Source organism: Manis javanica, chromosome 2 (genome assembly GCF_040802235.1).
Source record: "Manis javanica isolate MJ-LG chromosome 2, MJ_LKY, whole genome shotgun sequence".
Taxonomy (NCBI): domain Eukaryota; kingdom Metazoa; phylum Chordata; class Mammalia; order Pholidota; family Manidae; genus Manis; species Manis javanica.
In genome coordinates, this window is record NC_133157.1 from 73,369,005 (window position 1) to 73,391,021 (window position 22,017).

A 22,017-nucleotide genomic window follows, 5' to 3' on the forward strand; every position below is an offset into this window, starting at 1 on the left:
TGCTTTTTAACTTTGCATAATCTTTCCAAAGAAAACAGCAATTTGTAATTCATTTAGTACTGTCACTTCTAAGGCAGCAGATGGATTCCCCACCATTTGCAAAATAAGGGTGGCTCTCTATATTCAATTTATCCTTCAAAAGTATCTTCTTTCTTGTACAGATATAAAGTTCCAGGGAAAAATAAAAGAGGCTGAGGAATTTGCCTTCTGAAAGTCCATTAGAGGTGGTGGTCTATGTGTATGTGGGGAGAGGGTAAATGCGTAAAAATACTCGTGGGAATGAAACAGAACAATAGACAGACTAGTGGGGATAAAAAAAAAACATGTCAGGTGTATATTTGCCTTTGGTTGGAACAAGCCTGAAGCTTTCTAATAAAGGTCACGTGGAAAGTCAATGTGCACCTGTTCATAGAAAGAACCTGGGTTGCCCGGCTTCTAGACTCTAACTGTAAATCTGCACTGACCTTGTTTTCTGAACCCCAAATCATCATATACAATCTCTCCAAGGATTTGGGGGCCACTTCAAAGGCTGAAAGGTAGCTGAGAAGATGTAGTTAGTATGCTGAAATGGCAGGATTCAGAGCCATTTCAATCACGTGTGGGGCCAATAGCATAAAATTCTTTCTCCTTACACATTTTCCAATGTGCAGATGTATTTCAATTCCTCAAACATGTATCATTACCATCAAAAGAAATAGGATCAATTGGAGAATTCAGACTTACTGAATCCAAAGTGCGAGCCTAGACCCCTAAGACAAAGCTAGTCATTCTTACTCAGCCATTTACTGTAAGGTAGTGCACCTCAAAAGCACAGTCCTAGACAGGTAACGTGGGCATCAGTGGGGACTTGGTAGAATCACAGCGGCTCAGGCCTGCTGCATCAGAAACTTTGGGGATGAGGCAAGATACTCTGTTTTAACAAGCAGGCGATCCTGATGCACAGTGAAGTTTGAGAATTACTGCTCTACAGCAATGATCTTAATTTTATGCACATTCATCGATTTATGCAGCACGTATTTACTGAGCCTCTACTATGCACTAGGCATGAGCTTCATGCTTCTTTAGATGCACCTTTAGATGTTTCTTTAGGTCCAGACATCTTGATCTCAGGAGCACCTGGGACTATTTATATGCCCGGGAAGAGGGGCTTTGGGGGTGGGGACGAGGACAAAAGGAGGGATTTGAGAAAAGAGAAAGCTACATAAACTAAACAAAAGTGATGACTGTCTCATTTGGGTATCTAAGCTGGAAGAGCAGAAATACCGAAGGACAAAATGATCTATTAAAGGAGGCAAGATTTTATGGTAATAATGAAAAAACATGATGATATGACTTTATAATGGGTTTGGCTGAAAAATTATTGATGTTCTCTCCCTTTCCCCATGTTTTATATTGAAAACAGCTCCTTAATTTCATAAATGTGTTATCATCCTAAAAAAAATGAAAGAGAAACTCCTTGCCATTTCTCACCCTGGGGATTCTCCTGACACAGTGCAATTTAAGCAGATAAATGGTAAAGTAAACATTATGCCCACATTTGGTTCCTTGATTCCTAATAATGTTCCTTCCTCCCCCAACTTCTTGTTTGTAACAGTTGAGTTACAGATGAAGAAGATTCTGTTGGAGTAGAAATCTATATAATTTTGAGTATTGTTAGCTCTAAATGAGTATCACTTATGTTGGTTAAAACCAGAGGATAAGAATGTTATAACAGTAAATGACACTAATGCTAAACTTCCTAAAGTGAAAACCTTTTCTTGAATTTTAACCCCCAAGATCCACACATTGGCAAATCATTCTACAAATTACCTGCAATAAAAATGTGCTGTAGGAAAAATACCTAAAAGGATTGTTTTGGTGAGGAATTGGCACCACTGAAGAAAAATTTCACTATTTTAGACTTCATTTATTCAGAATTTGTAGCTGTTTGGACATTGCCAGCCTTTCTGCTTTTGCAATATCTACTAAAATGGGAACAAGTTATATAAATTAAGTGTAAGCAACATCTGAAATGGAGAAGAAACTCAATACAGCAAACATTCCAAATAGTACTTGTCTACATTTAACATACAGTGTCAGAAAATTATTTTTAACTTGGAAATAAGAAAAGGAAATTACTGGATGTTCTTTCAAAGCAGTGCTGAGTTGACTCTACTGATGGTCTATGTGACAGCTCTGTAGGGGTAGAGGTTAACCTGTAGATTTTTCTGAGCAGAGATGTAAATAGTTTCTGTCCAGTGGAAAAGATAACCCTAGGTTTCAGTTTATTGCCCTGTTGGACATTAATCAATTTTGTATCTAAACCAACAATCTTATTTTAACATTCCTTTATAAACTGCCTAGAGATATATAGCTCCTCAAATGCTCTTTGAACTGGTTGAACCTTATTTGTTCCTTCATTAAATAGTTGACTAAAATCATTGGCATGTATTCATTTTACATTTGCAGTAAAGTTATGATTTTGCCTTCCGAAAATTATTCTTTAACAATAATGAGCAATAATTTTTTTTCTATTCAAATATCTCAGAAGCTGTTAGTTAAGCAATATTTCCAAGTCACTAAGTATGGTGTTTAAAGAAAATCTTGGGTGTTCATGAAATTGGTTCTATAAAAATATTCCAAATTTCAAATATTCCAAATTCCAGCCATCATTTCTCCCCATTAGTATGAATTAATGAGGTCTTGTTGCCTCAAAATATCTAATCATCATCTGGATTTTATGCCATATAGCAGTGCCTGTGATGGGTTCTTTGCTGTAGTGCCTAAAATTGCATGTGCATTTAAAAAAAATTAAATAGTAAATGCATTCCTCAAGATAGCCAAGATCATGGAGGTAAACAGATCATAGTACAATTAACAGAAATCTCATCTATCATGGGACAAAGGGAACTTGCAAAATATAGCATTATTATCAAGATGCAAGAATGTAACACCAAGCATGCAGGTTCTCCCAACTCATTCCTGAAATGCAAGCCAATATCACGCCAGCTGCTGAAGGAAAACCAAGTCTTACTTAGCTGCTTCTGATGCCTCCCTCAGTTCTTCATCCAGTCTGCATGAGCAAAAGTTATCGGTGTAGAAAAGAAACAAAAAAGAAGCAAGCAGAGCATGAGAGAGTCACCCAGCAAAGCACAGCCAAACATAAGTGGAGTGTATGTGCTTTTAAAAACCATCCTCTGGAGCCCTGAGACACACTTTGATTAACGATGGTATCATTTTCTCCCATTCAGTGTTTGTGTATGATTACTCTGCAAATCCCTTCATGAAGGTGGCTAGAAAAGTTGCAAGGAGATCAGAAACATGCTGGCTGAATAAAAGCTGAACATTTCCACATCCGTCTGTTGGGTATAGTTAAAGTTAGCTTGCAGCCCGGGCCAAGTCAGGGGTGTATCTGGTTTAGTAGGTTTCAGTTGCAAATGAGGTTGACCTCAACAGCTTTACACACACAAGACAAAGTCTGGGAATGGTCTACTACGAGAGGCTGATACAATGACCTCTGGTAGCATGTTGAGGTCACCCACGAGTAAGACACTGGTGTACACACACGGAGGGTCCAGCGTGTATTGCAAATCAGGAGATTTTACCTCACACTTCTCTTATAAGATCTCTCTTCATCGTACCTTATGGGATAAAAATGAATGCAGTGAGGAAAACGAACAAACAGATGGGAAAAAACGACAGGTAAATGATTTAAGGAACAATCGAAACATGAGAGAAAAAGCCTACCCCAAAAACAATCAAATTGCCTTACTGTATTTTCATTAGATATAATCAATGATTTATAATTATACACAGTCAATCCTAATTATTTGCAAATTCTATGTTTGTGAATGCGCTTACTTGCTAAACTTTATTTGTAACCCCAAAATCAATATATGTGGCACTTTCACAGTCACCTGCAGATGTTCAGTTGCAAAAAACTTGAGGCATCTGACAGGCACAATCCCAGCTGAGATTAAGGCAAGATTCTGCTTTCTCGTTCAGCTCTCATTCTGTTAACAGCTCTCATTCTGTTAACAAGTGTCCTGCATATAGTCTACTCAGTGCCACATTTTTCTCATTTTTGTGCTTTTTTTGTTCGTGCTTAAAATGGCCTCTAAGCATAGTGCTGAAATGCTATCTCGTGCTCCTAAGCACCAGAAGGCTATACGAGCCTTGCAGAGAATACACTGTTACAGAAGCTTTGTTTAGGCAGAAGTTACAGTCCTGTTGGCATTGAGTCCAATGTTAATGAATAACAACATATAAAGTATCTGTACACAGAAACACACATAAAACAAGGTTACATATTAATTGGTAGACAAAAATGTGACTAGATGCTCTCAGGAACTTAGCCCTATATTCCCCTTAGGAACAGAGGTTCAGTATTAGCTATTCAGTATTCTAGAACATCACTGCTACAGGTAATAAAAATCAACTGTAATCAATTATTATAAATCTGATTTCAGACTGGTAAATTTTTCTTTCCTTCAAGCTCCTTGATGGCAGGCTCCATCCCAGCTGAATACTGACTGTGCTGGGGGCTATGATCGGATCCTCTGAATGTTATTCAGTACCGGAAGGAGTCAGGGCTTGTGTCAATTTTTAAATGGAATAACATGAAAATGAAGCAGTGACGGCCAGGAACTGAAATGGCAGAAAGCACATCCAGAGGAGATGGATCACAAAAGACAGGAGAAAACGTGGACACTGTGGGAGGATGTGGATGATGGCAAATCTCTTCCTCCAAACGAAAATCTTTCAAATGGAACACTTCCTCCTGAAGAAATTTTTGCCAAATGGAGCCCTTGAAAAACTGATGTGTGTAGATGATGAATGAAAAGTGCTTGGGTGTGTTTAACTTCTTAAACTTTAGATTTTCCCATATGATAGTGAGTCTCTAAAGGCAGTGGGATTATAATAAATAACATTCTGGATTGTCAGCTCATGCTGGGAGGCTTCTTGAATACTTTATGTATGTTCCAATTCAATCTTCAGGACCTTTCCATAAAGGCATTCTACTTCTGCATGTTATGAATGCCAAAGCTGAAACTCAGAGAGTTTCAATAGGTTGCCTGAAGTCTCAGAGACATTGAGCGGTAGGCAGAAAGGTTCAAATCTAATGCTAAGCCTCTAAAGCCCATTTTTTCTCTTTCTCCAACTGCCGCCCTGAGAAAGGGGCCAATACTCATTTCCACTTGAAGAGAGAATATTCTTGCCATTTTTTGCAAAGGGACATAGCACTATAGGAGACAGGTGCTCTAGTACTTTTAAAGAGTAGGAGTGGATTTTGGAGATGGGGGTGCACCTTTTTGAGGCAGCAGGCCAGAGTTTTGAGGAACCCAAAGAAGCTAGGAGGATTGAAGCCATCATTAGGATCTTATGAACAGTCTGATGCAGCTGGGCCAACTGAAAGTTCCAAACCCAGTCAGGGTCCTGTGTTCATGGCTTATACCGGCATGCAGGAAAACCAAATGCATCTACTCCTGAGCTTTGGCTCTGGATGGATCCTACAAAGGAGGTAAAGGAAGGAACTAGAAAAGGGCATGGGAATTTGGAGCCAGGCTGATATGGATTTGAATTCTAGTTTCATCTTTTCTTTGTTCCTACTTACAATTTACATAAGTAACTTATCTTCACTAAGTTCTTATCTTCCTTTATCTGTAAATAGAGGTTTACTGTAGGATTAAATAAATAATGCAAATAAAGCACTCCTATTCCTGGCGTGGTATAGGACACACATTAAATAGGAGTTCTTCCCTTCCAGTTTCTGTGCCCCCCCCTTTTTTTTTTTTAAAGTTAGGGAACTCTTTTTTGGAAGTCCAAATTGGGAGGTCCATTTTGTTATCCATCTTATGGAGAAAGACGGGGTATCCTTGTCTGTTTTCTTTGAGCTGATGGTTAAATTCCTCTCAATTGTAATCAAATAAAAAAACCAGGACTTCAGACACAGTGGAAGAAAAACATAATCTACAGAAAACAAATGGTTCTTTGCAATGGTGAACCAGAGAGGACGGTTCATTCTCCAGCGTCCGTGCTTTTTAAGTCCCAGCTCCAAGCAGTTGTTAACTTATTGTTTTTGCAGCATAATCCTGAGACCTTCAGTGTCCATGGCTTCTCCTCCCAGGCTGTTACCCTGTACTGAGTAAGGGAGTCATTCCTAACTGTGCCACCCACCACTGAGCCTGGAAGGAACTGCAAAGAAAAAGGGTTTAGAAGAAAACCGAGAAAGGGTAGTTCTTTTCTTTTCCCTTAGGGTCATGCAGATAAATGAACTTATATAAGGCAATAAAGAAATCCAAGCTATGCTTGGATCCTACTGTATCTGTGTGGAGTGTGAACCCCAAGTAACAGATCTACTGATTCATGTTAAATTTATGCTTTCTCCAAAATGGCAGTAAAATTCAGGGTGAAAATGCACAATAATCGATAATCTCAAGAGAAGATTCTGTAAAAGAGGATCTGAAAAAACAGAGCAGTCATCTACAGGTCATAAGAAAAACACGTATTTATTGGAACTAGTCTGTTTTAAATATAAGATAATGCCATTTCCCCATTGTTCCAGAAATGAGTTCTTTTTCAACCTCCTTCTCCAAACATGCAATATTTCTTACCAAATCTTTGAAATCATCAGGACTTACTTGATGATGCTCTCTGGAATATGGATGCACTCCATTGGGATCAGCCCACTGAGCTCTGATAAACTACTGACATATTTAATCTTACTGCTGAATTTTGAACTAAAAAGAAGGAGAGAAGAAAAAACCTCATTAGTCCCTCCTTCATCTCTCCTGAGGCAGCTACTGCTTCTTGAAAAGCCTGATACACTCACCGCGTTACCCCAGCACTCTTACTCAGAAGACAAGCTGCATTGTTTGAGGAGTTACTATGTGCCAGATACTGTTTAAATGGCTTATATGAATTAACATTTCTCTTTCTTCTTACGCTCTAATGAAGTAGGTATTATCATCATTCTCTTTCTAAAGATAAGGATATTTGAGATGCAAGGAGTTAAGTATTTGTTTAAGGTTCTGCCCTCAGTAAGTGGCAGATTTAAAACCAGGCAATCTGGGTTTGGGGCCCACTCCCCGTGTCTCCTCCGCTCCTAAAAGTCACTGGTTTATGATTAGTCTGGCTTTTTTTTTGCTTGTTTTTAACAAACAAAAATCTTATCATTACCTCTTTCAGAATTTACCAAAGTTGATGTAGTTTAAAAGTATATGTGTGTAAACTCATTTTCCTCTTAAATTTTTTATTTTAGTTTTCTTTTCAATATTTTTTTAGTTTTTCTTTTTAGGTTTAGTTTGAGAGTTTAAACTCTCAATAGGTGTTGGACCAGTGTTCAAAAATGTGTCCCGGTAATTGTATTTGAATTACAAATGGCTTTCATCTATACATTATCATTTTAGATCTGTATGAAGGCACCAAAAACAAGGTGGAAGTATACCACTGAAACTGGTCAATGAATTTGCCTCTGGGGAGGAGGGTAAAGAACAGGAATCGGCAGTTGTTTAAGGAAGAACTTGGTCTTATTTGTAATGATTGGATATTTCACAATAAGAAGGCATTTCTGTATGTGGTGTAATTGCAAACTAATTTTAAATATCAATCATTCCACTTGAAAGGGAACTTGATCAAGCATCAGAGTTTCTTGAATGGTTTCAAATGAATGGCCTCCCCAGTCTACTGGGATCATGCTGAGCTGTCTGCCAACAGTATTGCCTTCTGTTCAACTACTGTGCCCTCTGGCAGGAGACTTTCCTAAAGTTGTTTCTCTATCCATCCACCCTTCACATTTTACTTGCAGTTTTGACACTGGGCCACTCACTGTTCACTATGACTTGTGAACAACATTTATCTCCAAACAGTCACTTCCAGTCCTCTTGATAAGTCTGGGGTAAACACACACTCCCAATGAGATGCTACATTAGGCCTCTCCCTTCCTCTGGAGTTTTTGAGCTAAATTCAGATTTTGATAAACGATGGAGCAGGTGGAGTGAGAGGGAGGAAGAATCAAGCAAGTGGGAAACCTCCAGCTCCAGTGTTCGTTCGCTAGAATACACAAGCACGTCCTCTCTTGGTGTGCCTGGACCTGTGCTGCTACCCAGTCCTATCAGTTCTTCAAAACTCACCCTGAAGAGTCATTCTTCTGGCAAATCTCTCTTGACATGGACTCTCAGCCTTGACTCTCCACCTGTTAGGCCAGAGCTCATCACCCTCACCGAGGCATCACCTCCCACAGCGCTTCCATTGTACCTGTGTTATAACTGTTTACGCGTCTGCCTACGTTGGCTGCTAGGCTGTGAGCAATCTGAGTGCAGCAACTGAGCTATTTAATTTTTTAGTCTCCAGTCTAACCCAATGCTCAACACAATTCATTTCTAAAAATGAATTTGCCATATATTTCTATCATGGGTGTTATTCTTTAACAGCAAAAAGATACTATAATACACTTAAGAAATTTCTTTTTTGGGGTCTTTTAAAAATTGGTAACACTGAGGCAGATTGATTGACAAAGGGGATCTTTAAAGAGGGTCTAATGTGATGAAACTGTAGAATACAATCTTTAAGTACTTGAAATTGTCCCTTATAACTAGGTGACGATCAGGATCAGAGCCTGAGTCTGTCATTTATTGGCTATATTACCTCACCTTTGAGGTTGGCAAACTACAGCCCGAAGCCGGCTTGTTGACTGTTACTTATAGTCTTCAAGCTGAGAATGGTTTTTCCATTTTTTAAATGGTTGAAAAAATATCAAAACAAGAATATTTTGTGACATTAAAAATTTTTAGGAAATCCAATTTCAGAGCTCTAAGTCAATTTTATGGGAACATAGCCACGCTTGTTTATGTACTGCCCATGGTCGCCTCTGCCCCACAGTGGCAGAGGTGAGCAGTGACTGTGGCCATACGGCTCACAAAACCCACTTGACCATTTACAGACCAGGCTTAGGGGCTCCTCCGTTAGACAATGTGATGTCACTGAACCTCAGGTTTTAAAAAATGGAAATAGTAACTAGTACCTCCTTGAGAGGACATGTCATAAGGGGTTTAAGCCCTCAAATGTAAGATGTTAGTATATCTAATTCACAACACCCTTAGGTATAATTTTATTACTGTTGTTGAAATTAACTATCTCAAAACTCCCTTCAGTAAATAACATTGAACTGTAATCACTTTTCAATATTCTCATAGTAAGAAGTATTTATGTAAAAAATATTTATTTTTTAATTATTAGAGCTGAATTATTAAATATAAGTGAACATGGAACAAAAAAGGTAGAATCTGGAAGGCAGACTAAAACTGATGTAAAAAGAAAAGGATTTAACCTTTAATGCCTACTGTCTCTTCCATTTAACTGTTTCAAATTTTATTGTATTATGAGGCATGTCTTACTTTTATTTCCATCTCCAAAATGTATGGTTACAGAGCATTTAACAACATGAATGATGAATAAACATTCACTGAACTGAACTGAATTGAAACCAAAAATCCTCCGGGGGAATTAAAACAAAGCTACCCAGACTCCTTACTTAACTTTAGTTACCTACATGATATTTATTTGTTTAGAAGAAATAGAACAATTAAGACATTGATCCTGTTTCTGTCCTTGGCTGGTCTTTATTTGACACTGCCATGTTATTCTACCTCTCCTATTCTCTACAAAATACCACCTCACTTTAAAAGCACGTCTATTTCCTTTTGTAATGTGGCATGGAAACCCCACCACTTCATCTTCATGTTCACAGCCAGCAATATAGAGGTCATGTTTGATAATAATGGGGTGGGGCAACAGTCATTATGAAATCCTGCTGTCTCTGAATAAGGGTATCTCAGTGGGTAGTCCAAAGTCTTTCCAGGAAAGGCAAAGGCAAAGGCAAAATACATCTCCCTAAATATGCTCTTAGTTTACGAATTCTTGTTTATAGGACAATGAAGAAGTATTTTTTTAAAAAACTACTATAGTACTTCTATTTTTACTACAATGATAATCATACCTTATAAAAGGTCGTGTCACTGCAAGGATTGTTCTGATGAACCAGGATGGATGGACAATGATGAATGATTTCAAATTCTTCCGTAACCTATTTTGAAAAAAGAAAAAAAATTACTCCTAACCCACTTTCAGTGGAAATTAAAACAGAAAGTATATCCCCAAATAAGAATATATATAACATTAGACAGTTCAAGGCAAGTTACTGTTAACTGGAAGGTACATAATGCCTGAGATTAATAAAAAGAATACTTTTTTTTATGATCCAAACCTCATTTTCCGTTACAAATGAATGTAAAATAGAATGGTTATATTCTCGGAGTATATAAATCTATAACCATAGTGACATATTTTTACTTAATGATGTTTTTCATTTTTGTCAGCAATACCTTGACTATTTTGAAAAGAATACACTCTTACTGGCAGCCTAGCCAATTTGACTTCCTCTTTCATGTAATAAAAATAGTAACAATGTATCATGTGGGTTTTTTTTGGCTTTCAGAGTGCCACTTCAATGGTTTTGATACTCAGGCATGTCTTCCACCATTAGCCATGCTACTTTATGAATGCTGGATCAGATCATTAGATGGATTTTAGTTAACAGAACATGGTACTCACATGTTGTCATACAAGAATCACATTTAAACCACATCTAAGAAGATGCCACACATATCATAGACATCATAAACTTACATATTTATTATGACAATGTCCTATAGATGAAAATAATGTGATTTGTCCAATTAAAACCAGTATGGATGGAGGTAAAGCATCTGGAGGAAAGAGCAGGCAAAGGTACCATATGGGCCAGTGCTTAATTTGCATTAACAGTGAATGCTGAAATAAGAGCACAACATTTGCCCAAATCACAATAGTCCAGTACATGTAAATAGCATCAAGATCATGTGACATCAGTAAAGAATCCTGGATGCTTTGGTTTACCACCTCAAAGTGTACCTCCATGTGGTATTGGCATATGCATAGTTTAAAATAGACTTGGTCACCAGATTTGAGATGACAACATTTAACCAAGTCTGCGAAGGATTTGCTTTATTGCAGATTTTTGTGACAAGTTACCATTTTACTAATATTTTTATAACTTATTCATCTCAACTCCACATAATTCAATGTTCCTAAACTTTGATCATGTTTGGTAGATTAAAAGGATATTAGAAGTGGGGGTTATTGAGGAAGTGAAATTAGGGATGAAATAATGGAGCGCACGTACCGTCTATCAATCATCTGATAGCATTTCTTCATCCAGCCAAGCCCCGGCATCTTCCGTCTTGGGGTTGCGCCATTCAAGTACACAATCATATAGTCTTCAGCTACCATCAGCTCTAAAGTACTTATTACATATCTGATCACAGGAAGGAGAAGGTGTGTTTTCATTTCCCACAGGAAATGGTTCATCTTATTCACACCATAATTATATAACATTTAAATTACAGGGTGTATGACATTTAAGAACAGTTGTATTACCACTTCACCTTGAGAAGAATGCATATACCTAAGATCATTTCTCTGAGAGTGAGTATTGCTCATGTATTTTTATAGTTATCTTTTCCTTAAAATGCAGGTACATTTGAAAAATGTATGGGTTAGAAACCTGACTTTCAAAAATGTCAACAATAATGCATGATATAAATGAAGTCAGGTTATTATCAGTTGACTAAGAACATGTTATCGGGGAACAAAAACAACACTCACCCAAAAGAAATGTTAACGGAATTTTGAAAGGCAGGCCAAATTGTGTTCATTTTGTTTTCAATTCATCCAACTGATAAAAGAGCTCTTTTAAAATGTTGTAGCCTCTTGAGCAATGTTCCTTGACAGAGATTTCATTGACTTTTCATCAAAGGCTTAGAATATTCCATATCATCTATTTCCTTTTACTAAAGATGCTCTATCTGCCATTACATGCCCACAGCCATTAACTCAAAGCACTTGGTTGTAAGTATCACTCACTCACAGGAAAAGATTTTCCATGACATAGTGGTAATCCGCCCGACTGCTGTCTGGCAGAAAACAGGCGGCAAACACAATGATGGCATTTAGGCCGTCCCCATAGTACCCTGGGGACAAACAAAAAGACATTTGTGACCAATTCAAAGCTCTCAACAAGATAACATTTAACCTAAAGAATAAATCTGGAAGCCATGGCAGTGTGTATTTGTGGATGTAATACATGTATCTTTAAATGAGTATTATAAAGACTATACTTCTATAAGTATATGCACATAAAATTATCTTTCAGTGGTTAACATATATGTTATTTAGGTATAGTCTTAAATATATAGTGTGAATATATTTGATATATAAGGTATCCATGCATTATGGATAATTACATGTGTTGACACGGTCATGAATGGGGTGTATAAATATCAGCTTATCAAAGGTTGTGGGACAACACTTTTTGGCTTACGGAATCCTGACTTATGTAACAAAAAAGGTAATTTATATGACACTTCTTTCTTTAATGGCTAAGAAAGAGGTTCTGTCTGATTCTCTAGCTCTTTTTAGTTTCAGATCCCAGTTAATTTGAAGGAAAAATTTAGTCTTTGTAATGCAATACAACCGCAGACTCACTCACGCCACTGAGCAGACAGCTACAACACCTTCACTTTGATTTCGAGGACTGTGTGCTTGCCTGTAGTTTCCCTGGGGTCTCCAGATTGAACAGATAGTACAGGGGTACATGGAGAGTTCTGGACAGGCCTAGAATGACTCGGCACAGAATTCAGAGTCTAGTCTCTAAAAAGGGGCAAATCTAAAGAAGGGCCTGGTTGAAGCCTGCATCTATTGAGTTTTATGAAAATGTGTGCTTTGGGGAAAATCTGAGAATACTTCCTGGTATTGGGGAGGCTGGAAGTGCTATTTGCAGGTGGTGGTGAGAAAATAGGAGGCAGTGTGGCCACTGAAACTCCAAGTGTCAAGGAAAATGTAGAGACATCTCAGGACATTCTCCCCACTTTTGCAAGCTCTGCCCGACTCTTTGAGCAAGCTTTGTGTTCCCTCGGAGCTCATCTTTGAAACTCACAGCAGACGTCAAATCTCCACAGGTTGTATTTGGTGTCTCACATGTCTGCCAGACTTAAAAATGGAAGCAATACACTGTATTTTCCTTTTTTAATCTCCCTATTTCAACACTTGCAGTTTTTCCCATATAGCATTTCTGGACTTCAGAATCACTAAATAAAGACTTCCTCGATGCTTTGAGGAGGAAGACAGGCCACACCCTCAAGCCTGATCAGAACTCAGTGTTTCATTTTGTCAGAACTTTAAATACCCCTCTGCTGATTACATGGCAGTAAAATATGGGCTGGGTGTAGATTTGAATGGGCTTAACGCTTGAAAAGCAGTTTAATAAGATGTTCTCTATGAAGATAGAAAGTATGGCTCTGCCACAAAAGAGGTGGGGGAAGAGAGTGACATCAACCAAAAAAGATACCAAATTATGGGTTTGCTTGTATTAATAACCCGAGGTTGTTGTATACAGTGTGTGTGCTGTATATCTTAGAAGATGCTACCTATGTAACGATACACCTAACGAAACACATTTGCAAAACAAGGTTACAGAAGCTTCTCTCTGGATCTTCTGCTTGAGTTCCATCTTTTCCACATGTAGGTATTTACCAATTTCTTTTTAGAATGCAGTATGCAGGAAAATGCAGGGGAAGATACATTTTAACACACAATGTGTTTATTCCACAAGCAATTTCATTTAAGATTCATAACTGAATGGAAATTCACAAAGGATAGGGTGGCTTAGCCTGCACCAGTCCTAACATCACAAAGGTATGCAGTGCAGACTCAGCACAACAAACAAGACTGAATTCATTAAAAGCGACAACAGACATAATGAATCCAACTTAAAAGCAGATAGGAAAGGATCCTTTCAAAACCATCTTTCTAAATGCAGCTTTCTGGTTCCAGGATGTCAGCATAATTTCAAGATCATGACTGCTCAGTTACGTTCATTTTTTTTTTTCCTGTTTCTGGGGAATTTCTAAGAAAAAAAAATTTTTTTAAAGGGAAGACTGAGGTTTATAAACAGTACTTGAGGAATCATCTTAAATGGCAGTTCAGCTCTTGGTGTCAATGCAATCTGTCCTTGCAGTGTGATAGTGTTGAGTTCACTCAGATTCATTGAAGCCAAGGATACTTAAAGATGAACTTACCACTGCTTGAACATTGTCTACATCAGGAAGGTCTCTTTGTATGACAATAACTGAAATTTGCAAATGAAGATGGACTTTTGTACTTTTGGGCAGAGGAACTATAGGAAGGGAAGAAGAGGTAAGATGGAAGACAACAGGAGAGGAGGAAATGTAAAATGTAAGAAAGCAGCTGGCAGAAAAAGATTTCTTCGTGGAAGTTTTCCTTCTGAATCAAGAGCTGGTGCCGTGGTTGTCAGTTCTTTGGAGGTATTTCAGAGAGCAATTGCAGGCAAAGTGCAACAACTAGAATGAGGAGGACTATTCACTTTTTGTCCCTCGGAGATGCCTTTCAGAGGGTCAGCTAACCCAATTTCTATTCTACATATGCAGCTTAATCAAGTGAGGTTTCCTGTCAGCAACTGCCTAACTCCATTGAAGTTTGGTTTTTTAAAAACGTGCATTTCATCAGACTCTCTTCTTAGTAATGGGAGGCGACTTCAGGGTGTGTGTGCTGAGGTGCATGAGCATTCCCACCGGGGGGCCTCCTGAGACCCTCTCAGGCAGTGATGTGACCCTTACCTGAGGCAGAACACAGAGGCATGAAAGGGATGGAACACAAGTGTGCTGGCCACCAAATGGAATGGAGAGAGAAGGAAAGACGGCAGTCGCAACCAGAACACGCACACACACACACCAGCCTGCAACTCCGCATTCTTTCCAGGATCATTTGTCCAGCAACTCTGCAGAGAAGTTACCTGAATCTCCTATAATGAATAAGAGAAGTAAAAACACAAAAAAGGAATGTAATACTTCGGTATGACCGTCCTTGGTTATTTAAATGTGTTCTTTGCTCCAAGTTCAAAAAAAGTTCTCCGCTCCAGTTTCTGGTCTCAAAGTGCCCCCACACTGTTGATCTAAACCACCCAGACCTCTCTGCCTTTTTATTTAAACAGGTGGCAGGATTATAGCTCCTGGGCTCATTGGAGGTGACACTGGCTTTGAGATCACCCTCTTTTGGCTGATGAAGTCATTGAGGACCCAGGAAGTTAAGTGATGGTCACAGACAAATTAGCGGCAAAGATGTATCTTGAACTCTGTCCTTCTACATTGTGTCCAGGGCCCCTGGTAATAGTGCATTTTGAGGTCACCAAAGCTGAAGACTGAATTATTTGTTCAAATACTGCTCTCACCCACCCACCGATATTCCCAACTGGTGTGGACACGGGGTGGGACTCAGCTGTGCAGCTGACTTGGAGACCCCTTTCATCACAAAGTTGTGCTACGCAGAGCACTGGACAGTGGCACTTCTCTACTAGCCCGAATGGGAGACCTTCCTCACAGCAAAATGCAAGACACCAAAACAAGATTTATGTTCTCTCCAGAGGGCTGCTTTTTAAATGCTCATCAGAAGCCGGGATGACACACTCAGCAGACCGGTGACTGAGGACAGTGCTTTATCACCACTCAGGTCTGTGAAAGTGGTGTGAGCTCCCAACGCAGCAGGCAAAGCTTTGCAAATTCAGAAGTAACACTGAGCTATCTTTACTTACAGAGTGCAAAAGCTGTTAAGGGTGTGGGAAGAGGTGGCATCTTGCTAACGTTCCGGAGGCTGCAAGCCAGGGGCATACTCATGCAGGCCGGCACCTGGAGAAGGCCGAGGCGGAGCTGGGGACAGGCAAGGGGCCCTTGTCTTCCAAACAAACCAGGCAGTCACGCAGATATGAACTGAGCTCGCAACACAGAATGGAGAGAAGCAGTGCTGGTGGGGAGGATGTAGGGATGAAGGGCACAGCAAACCAGGCTGCCCGTGAGGTGTCAGCTGCATATTCCCAAGGACTGTGACAGGCAGAGCTGTGGCTCTTTTGACCCCCATGTGCTGATGGTGATCACTCTCTCCTGAGTCTAGCAATAGACCCAAGTGCTCACCCCACCTATTCCTCCCACTGATTTCACTGTGGTTGAAAGAACAAGCCGGTGAGTTTACTAGGGTAGAAAGAGATAATTTGGCCTTAGGATAGCAGCGAAGCAATGAGCCTGCCCTCTTCACAAGAAAGGAACTCTTGGTCTAAGACATGGGTGGTTAAAATGTATGGGGATTATTACTGGGGGACTGATTTACTTTGACAGACTTCTACATTTTTTTGTACTTTTTAGAAGGAGCACAGGCTACTTTTTTCTTCAGCCTTAGTTTTCTTTTTATTTCCAAAAAGCAAACAAACCAAAAACACCTGATGGGTGTTGCAGGGGAGGTACGACCTGGGAAGGTCTGGATTGATGTTCATATGGCAGTTTTCATCCTAGGAACAGAGGGCTGACTCTAAGGCTGACTGGCTGTTACTTCAGCATCAGCTCTCATTCTGCAGGGCCAGGGCAAGTTTCCCCTTAGAGGACACTGCCCCCTGCCTCACAGCGCCATCACTGGGCCATACCACCATTCCGGGTCACACAGTGGGGCAGGAGGAAGGAAGGACATGGCCCTGGGCACCTACACTCATTTTCCTTCACTATGATAGTCAGAGTCCCTGGTGGAGGTAGCAACAGATGGGATGGAAGGTGGAAAATCTGCTAGCGGAGGGAAGTTTAGCTGGAAAACAAAATGTCCTTTTGCTTGTTAGAAAACAAACACTGTGGGTTTAATGCAGTGCAAAGGCACCTCATTTGCTTCCTTATTAAGGAAAAGCATGATGGTTGCCTTGCCAGCTTACACTTCTTCTGGAACAGCTGGGTGGTTAGGGTGCTGTCTCGGGACCACAGGAAAGCAGTGCATGCAGTGGAAAACCCCAAAAGCCATTTATATTCTCTGAAGCTGACAACATTAAATGTGTTGCCTGTGCTCATCTGACTTCTTATGAACCCCAAATGAATCAAGACAGCACTGGAAATATACAACACAGCTTTTCTCTGCCCCTGCTTCCTCAGTAAGCAGGTGGAGGCTTGGACTGGAAATGCCTGTTGTCAGGCACAGATGTAATGGAGTTTACAGAGGAGCAAACTTCAGGTAGGAGGGAAAAGGTGACCAGGCTAAGTCTAAAAATACTTCCTAAAGCTTCTGAAGAGAATTCAAAAGACCGTTTTGTATTTAGAAGCACCTCTGCCCAACTGTCTGTCACTTTCAGCAAAATTTAGGCCCACTCTCATTCTGCAGGGCTAGGGCAAGGTTCCCCTTAGGGGACACAGCCCCCAGCCCCAGAGCACTATCACTGGGCCACATTGCCATCCAGGTCCAACAGTGAGGCAGGGGAAAGGAAGGCGTCACTATAGGCCAGGATGGTGTGGACTCGACAACAATGCAATGAAACCCTACAACCGACCCCTATGAATTCCAGACAAACATTATTAAATTGGACAGCTGTGGCTTTCCAGAACTTTGCACTGAAGATTATAGCCATCAGATATGTGAAAAGCACTTTTTACACTGGAGACTTATTTTTGCATAGCAGGCTTTTCCCATGTTGATTGAATTGAGTAGTCGTTCATATACTTAGCTCTACAGTCCCCCAACCACTGACTGTAGAATAGGGTCTTTGGGATGTCATGCTGCAGAGAACCCTAGTTTCCTTTTTTAGTAAAAGCAATATGGCTGCCCCACTGCCCCATTCCCAGATCTGCACAGAGCTTGACTACCTCCATGAGAAATGACTCTCCTGTAGGGCTCGATGACCTTCATGTCAATCCGCTGCTCTTGTTCTCCGATCACCACCGTTCTCCACAACCGGTTGTCCTCCCGCTCCTCTTCCGCCGTATATTCTGGAATCGACTCTGACTCTTGGCCAGAATCTTTGTTGGCTGTGGGGTCCTCTGGAAATGAAGCACAGAGCAGGCCTGAAGGAGAAAGACCTCAGCAGCGGAGGTGATTCCGTGACTAGCTAGCCGCTGGCAGAGTCGACCTGATGGATTCCCTGTTCTGTGTGACTCGTGCAGAGCTTAGCTTACCACCACCCTGACCACACGAAGGACGCTCAGTGAGACCTTAGCTGATGGAACAATCGGATGCACTGCTGAGGCCAAGCTGAGGGTGGGTATAGGTGCAGGGCTAGAGCTGACTTGTGTAGGTAGAGATGCAAGCAGGGGATAGGCTGGTACTCATTCCTTCTTGATCATACAGGTTGAAAACAACATGCCTTTCTTATGGGAAGGGCTGTAATTAGGCCAGCATAACCTTGCTTCCCTTGGGCCACGGCTCCTGGCATACCCTGAGCGCTCAGAGGCTTTTGGGGGCCTCAGCTTAGTGTCTTGGTGATATTTAGTGGCTTTGACGCTTACAATGGACTTGAATCCTCTTCCCTATTGGGAGCACATCTGGATGTACGTTTGATATTATTGCCTATGGAGTTTTCCAAATGTTACAGAAAGATTTTACAGCAAGGAGAAGCAAAGAACTTTGTCGACCAGAAATGTTCCAAGGCCAAAAATTCACACGACTCCTATGTGTGGGTGCACAGGGCAATTAAAAAATCCACTGAGCATTCATAGGGGAGAAATTTACTATCTAGTCTTGTGCAACCATTTTAAGTGTTTTAAAATAAGCAGCAATTATTTCCATTTTTACTTCGGATACTAGTAGATATGTTTAATATTGGTTATTCTTTGTATGTGTAAGTTATTTGAAGGAGAAGATTATTTATAACCTTCACAATAATCCTGTGAAATATTATCATTCTTATTTTTCCATTCATGGGAAAGGTCCTTTGATTTACACTGCTCTTATCTTCTTTCTACGGCACTTTGACAGTAGTAATGGCAATACTTTATTAAGTATCTATCATGTCTCAGGCACAGTAGTAGGTATTATAGTGGCCATTATACCCATGCAAAAACTGACTTTGAAGTAGTTTGCCTCAAATCACAGACATCAGTTAGCTAAGTCAAACCCTTATCTTTCTTTTCCCCTCCTATAAGCTATCATATTAAACCTTGAAAGTGTGATTGTCTCATTCTAGTTTATTTTCCTCTGAATCTACTGGTTTCTTGCGTTGAGGAATTGTGTCCGAATCACCTATAATACTCACTCTCCCCAACCTACCCCATACTTAGTTTGGAAACCTGTACAGAACACTCAACAAAAATTGGGAGGTAAGGGGGTAAATACAGGAAAGCATGGACAAGTTCCTGAAAATAAAGGTAATCTAAGGGAGCCACAACAAAGCCATTCTGTTCTGGAAGACTCCTCAAGATGCATTCAAATGTGTCTGATTGCCTGTGACTCAGAATAGCAAAATGAAGTCCAGCTGGGAAGCAATCTAAGCGTTTTCTGCCAACACCGACAGCTACACCACCTACAGAGCCTTGCCTCACTCTGGCTTCCTCTGTGTCCCCACCAGCGCTCAGCAGCTAACTAAGGATGGCAAGAAGCAACCGTTGGCTTCAGATCAAACACTGTGTCACTGGTGCACATCCATCGCTCTGCAGTGGACTCATCTGGAATCCCTTCCTGTGTCTCTCCTTCTACTTGGCACAGTGCCCTTAGATGCTCATTTTAACTCCCTTCCCAGGACCCTGCTTTCCAACTGGTCTCTGCTCCCTCAGAGCTCCGGGCTCTGATGTAGACTTCTCCTCCATGCTCCTGGACACATATGCTCTTCCCTGCCATGAATTCACCACCCACCAACCCCTCTTCATCCTGTTTGGGACTTTCTGGCCTGCTCTAGCTTGACCCAGTTGATCTGTGTGGGATTGTTTGTTTTGTTTGCTTCATGCTTTTATAGAGGCTACCGTGTCCAAAAAAAAATTTTGTATACGATATTCTTTTTCCTGGTTATAAAAAAAACCACACTAATAAAAGTACAAGCAATAAAGAAATTATCTGTAAAAACAGCAAAGATTACCCTTATCACTCTATTATTGTTTGCTGGCATATTCTTTTTCTATGTGCACGCACACACACATACTTCTTTCCCCCAAAAGTAAGATGATTCCATTTATTCTGCATGCTCTGTATATACTGTTCTACAATGTGCTCCTGCCTAGTAATGTAGCATAGGCTTCTTTACAGTGAATATAAACTCTATGATCATAGAATATTTCATTTTACTGATGTCTTCTGGTTTGTTAATCCTATAGTGATGGAAATTAAGAGACAGCTGGCAAGTTGCTAAAACCCCTTTTCCTTCCTCACCTCTTCTGGTTGACATAAATGGGCAAAGGAAATTATTCATGAGCTGGCGGTATATAGTAAATTCTCTTCAGGTGTTTATTTCTAGAAGTCAACAACACAAGCTAGTAAGAAACAAAGATCACTTTACTTACTCCCTTAAATTAACAATAACCTCCTGATCTTAATAAATCTTCTGCTACAATGATAAATTGCCATCCTTTCCCCAGTCATCATTTGAGCACTGCTGTAAAAACTGTCAGGTCTCATTTAACTCTCCATCCTCAGGGCCTCCAAAAATTTAATTTTTGGTCTCATGTCCTCTTCACTATGAAATGCTAGATTTTCTTCATTTCCTTTTCTCAAGACCAAGTTTTTCTCCCTGTTGACTGCTGAAGTTTAAGCCCTAGTACACCAGGGAGAAGTCAACCTGAACATTTTCTTTTGTCTCTCGTGAGATGATACAATACACAAATTCAACGAATGTCCTGAACTATACAGACCCGAGTGGGGAATCTATTGCTGATGTTCCTTGTCAGCTGTGGCCTTCTGGTAGGGACATGCATCTGTGAAAGGTGACTAGCTTTCTATATTGTGATCTTGCACTGATAATGTGAATAATCTTAGAAGACATTATGTTTGAACTTTGTTATGTTAGAGGAAATACATCCTCTATACACTTGAGTCTCTAAAGGTCTTTTGGTGACAAAGAGCAGGCTGCCAGTTAATTTGAATGTAAAAACTCAGCATACGAACATACAAAGAAAAATCTTTTCCGACCACACCATTATGGCATAAAGTTGCTTGTAAGTAAAAAAAAAAAATAAGCTTGACACTTGATTAGTTTATAAGCAGAGTTAAAATAGAACTGATTTTATAAGCTGGTTGCCTTCAGGCTGTGAAAATAATTAAAGACTGTAGTTCAGGAAGTTAAATGAAGTGACTCTCTGATTATCTAAACAAATGTGGGGGTACCTTATTTATATAGAAAACTGTGCTATTAGGGGCCAGTTTTAGAAAAGATAGTTTAAATTAGGTCACTAAACATCACTTAGGAGCCTAGGAAGAAAAAATAGAAAAGCACATGAGTATTTCTTATAACATTCTTATCAGAAATATTCAAGCTAAAATTCTTTATCCTTTTTCCATTCCCCTTCTGAAATAACTGCTGAGATCTTAATATGTAAAAAATAACTCTGTGGTTGGTTTGGAAAACAGAAATAGGTGATCTTTTTTTTTTTTTTTTACCTTTGGATATTTTTAAGTTTCTAGTATTAGTATAAAAGAGCATTAAAAAAAAAAAGCTGAGGTCTCCCTTAATATGAAAGACTGGCTTCCTAAATCCTTCACTATCTACAGATTTCTGACATCCTGACTTGTAAATATCAAAGGAAACTAAGTCTTAATTATATCGGTATGTTGAATGATATTTTCCAACTATTTGCACACAATTATTTTAAAAAATGGCCTGAAAGTGAAGACTAACATCTTTTGATAGCGAGGTTCAAAAATTTTCTATAAACAAAAGTCACACTGTGGGCACATACCTGGCAGGAATGTTTTGTCATTTGCTACCGAGTAAAATGGGCAAATGGCATGAAAATCCTTCTAGCATTTGGTAAAATAAGAGCCCTGGAGTCATGAAGATGACTGTATAAAAGGGCATGTGAATCTGAGGGGGCCTTTCAGGCTTCTTTGCTTCAGGTATGTTAGCCTAATCTAGTAAAGACCCTCTTCGGTTCATTGGCAGTATATTTATGGAAACGCAGCACAGCCGGGGAGTCAGGACAACTG

The 22,017-nt window shown here is 39.9% G+C and overlaps 1 protein-coding gene across 11 annotated transcripts in view; it reads right to left on the minus strand.

The window, feature by feature from the left end:
- The window catches only part of PRUNE2 (prune homolog 2 with BCH domain), a 233,586-nt gene that overhangs the window by 8,460 nt on the left and 203,109 nt on the right, over nt 1-22,017 (minus strand). For 3 of the 11 annotated variants that reach the window (XM_073228676.1, XM_073228673.1, XM_073228682.1), the window contains 7 exons: nt 17,757-17,930; nt 11,945-12,047; nt 11,201-11,332; nt 9,977-10,063; nt 6,621-6,719; nt 3,585-3,620; nt 3,014-3,052 (listed from right to left, as the gene is read on the minus strand). In XM_073228676.1, coding sequence (XP_073084777.1) covers nt 3,014-3,052; nt 3,585-3,620; nt 6,621-6,719; nt 9,977-10,063; nt 11,201-11,332; nt 11,945-12,047; nt 17,757-17,930 — 670 coding nt within the window. Of the gene's footprint in view, nt 1-3,013; nt 3,053-3,584; nt 3,621-6,616; nt 6,720-9,976; nt 10,064-11,200; nt 11,333-11,944; nt 12,048-13,653; nt 14,897-17,756; nt 17,931-22,017 lie in introns of those variants that run through there. The other 8 variants (XM_073228674.1, XM_073228679.1, XM_073228678.1 and 5 more) reach the window with 5 other exon arrangements.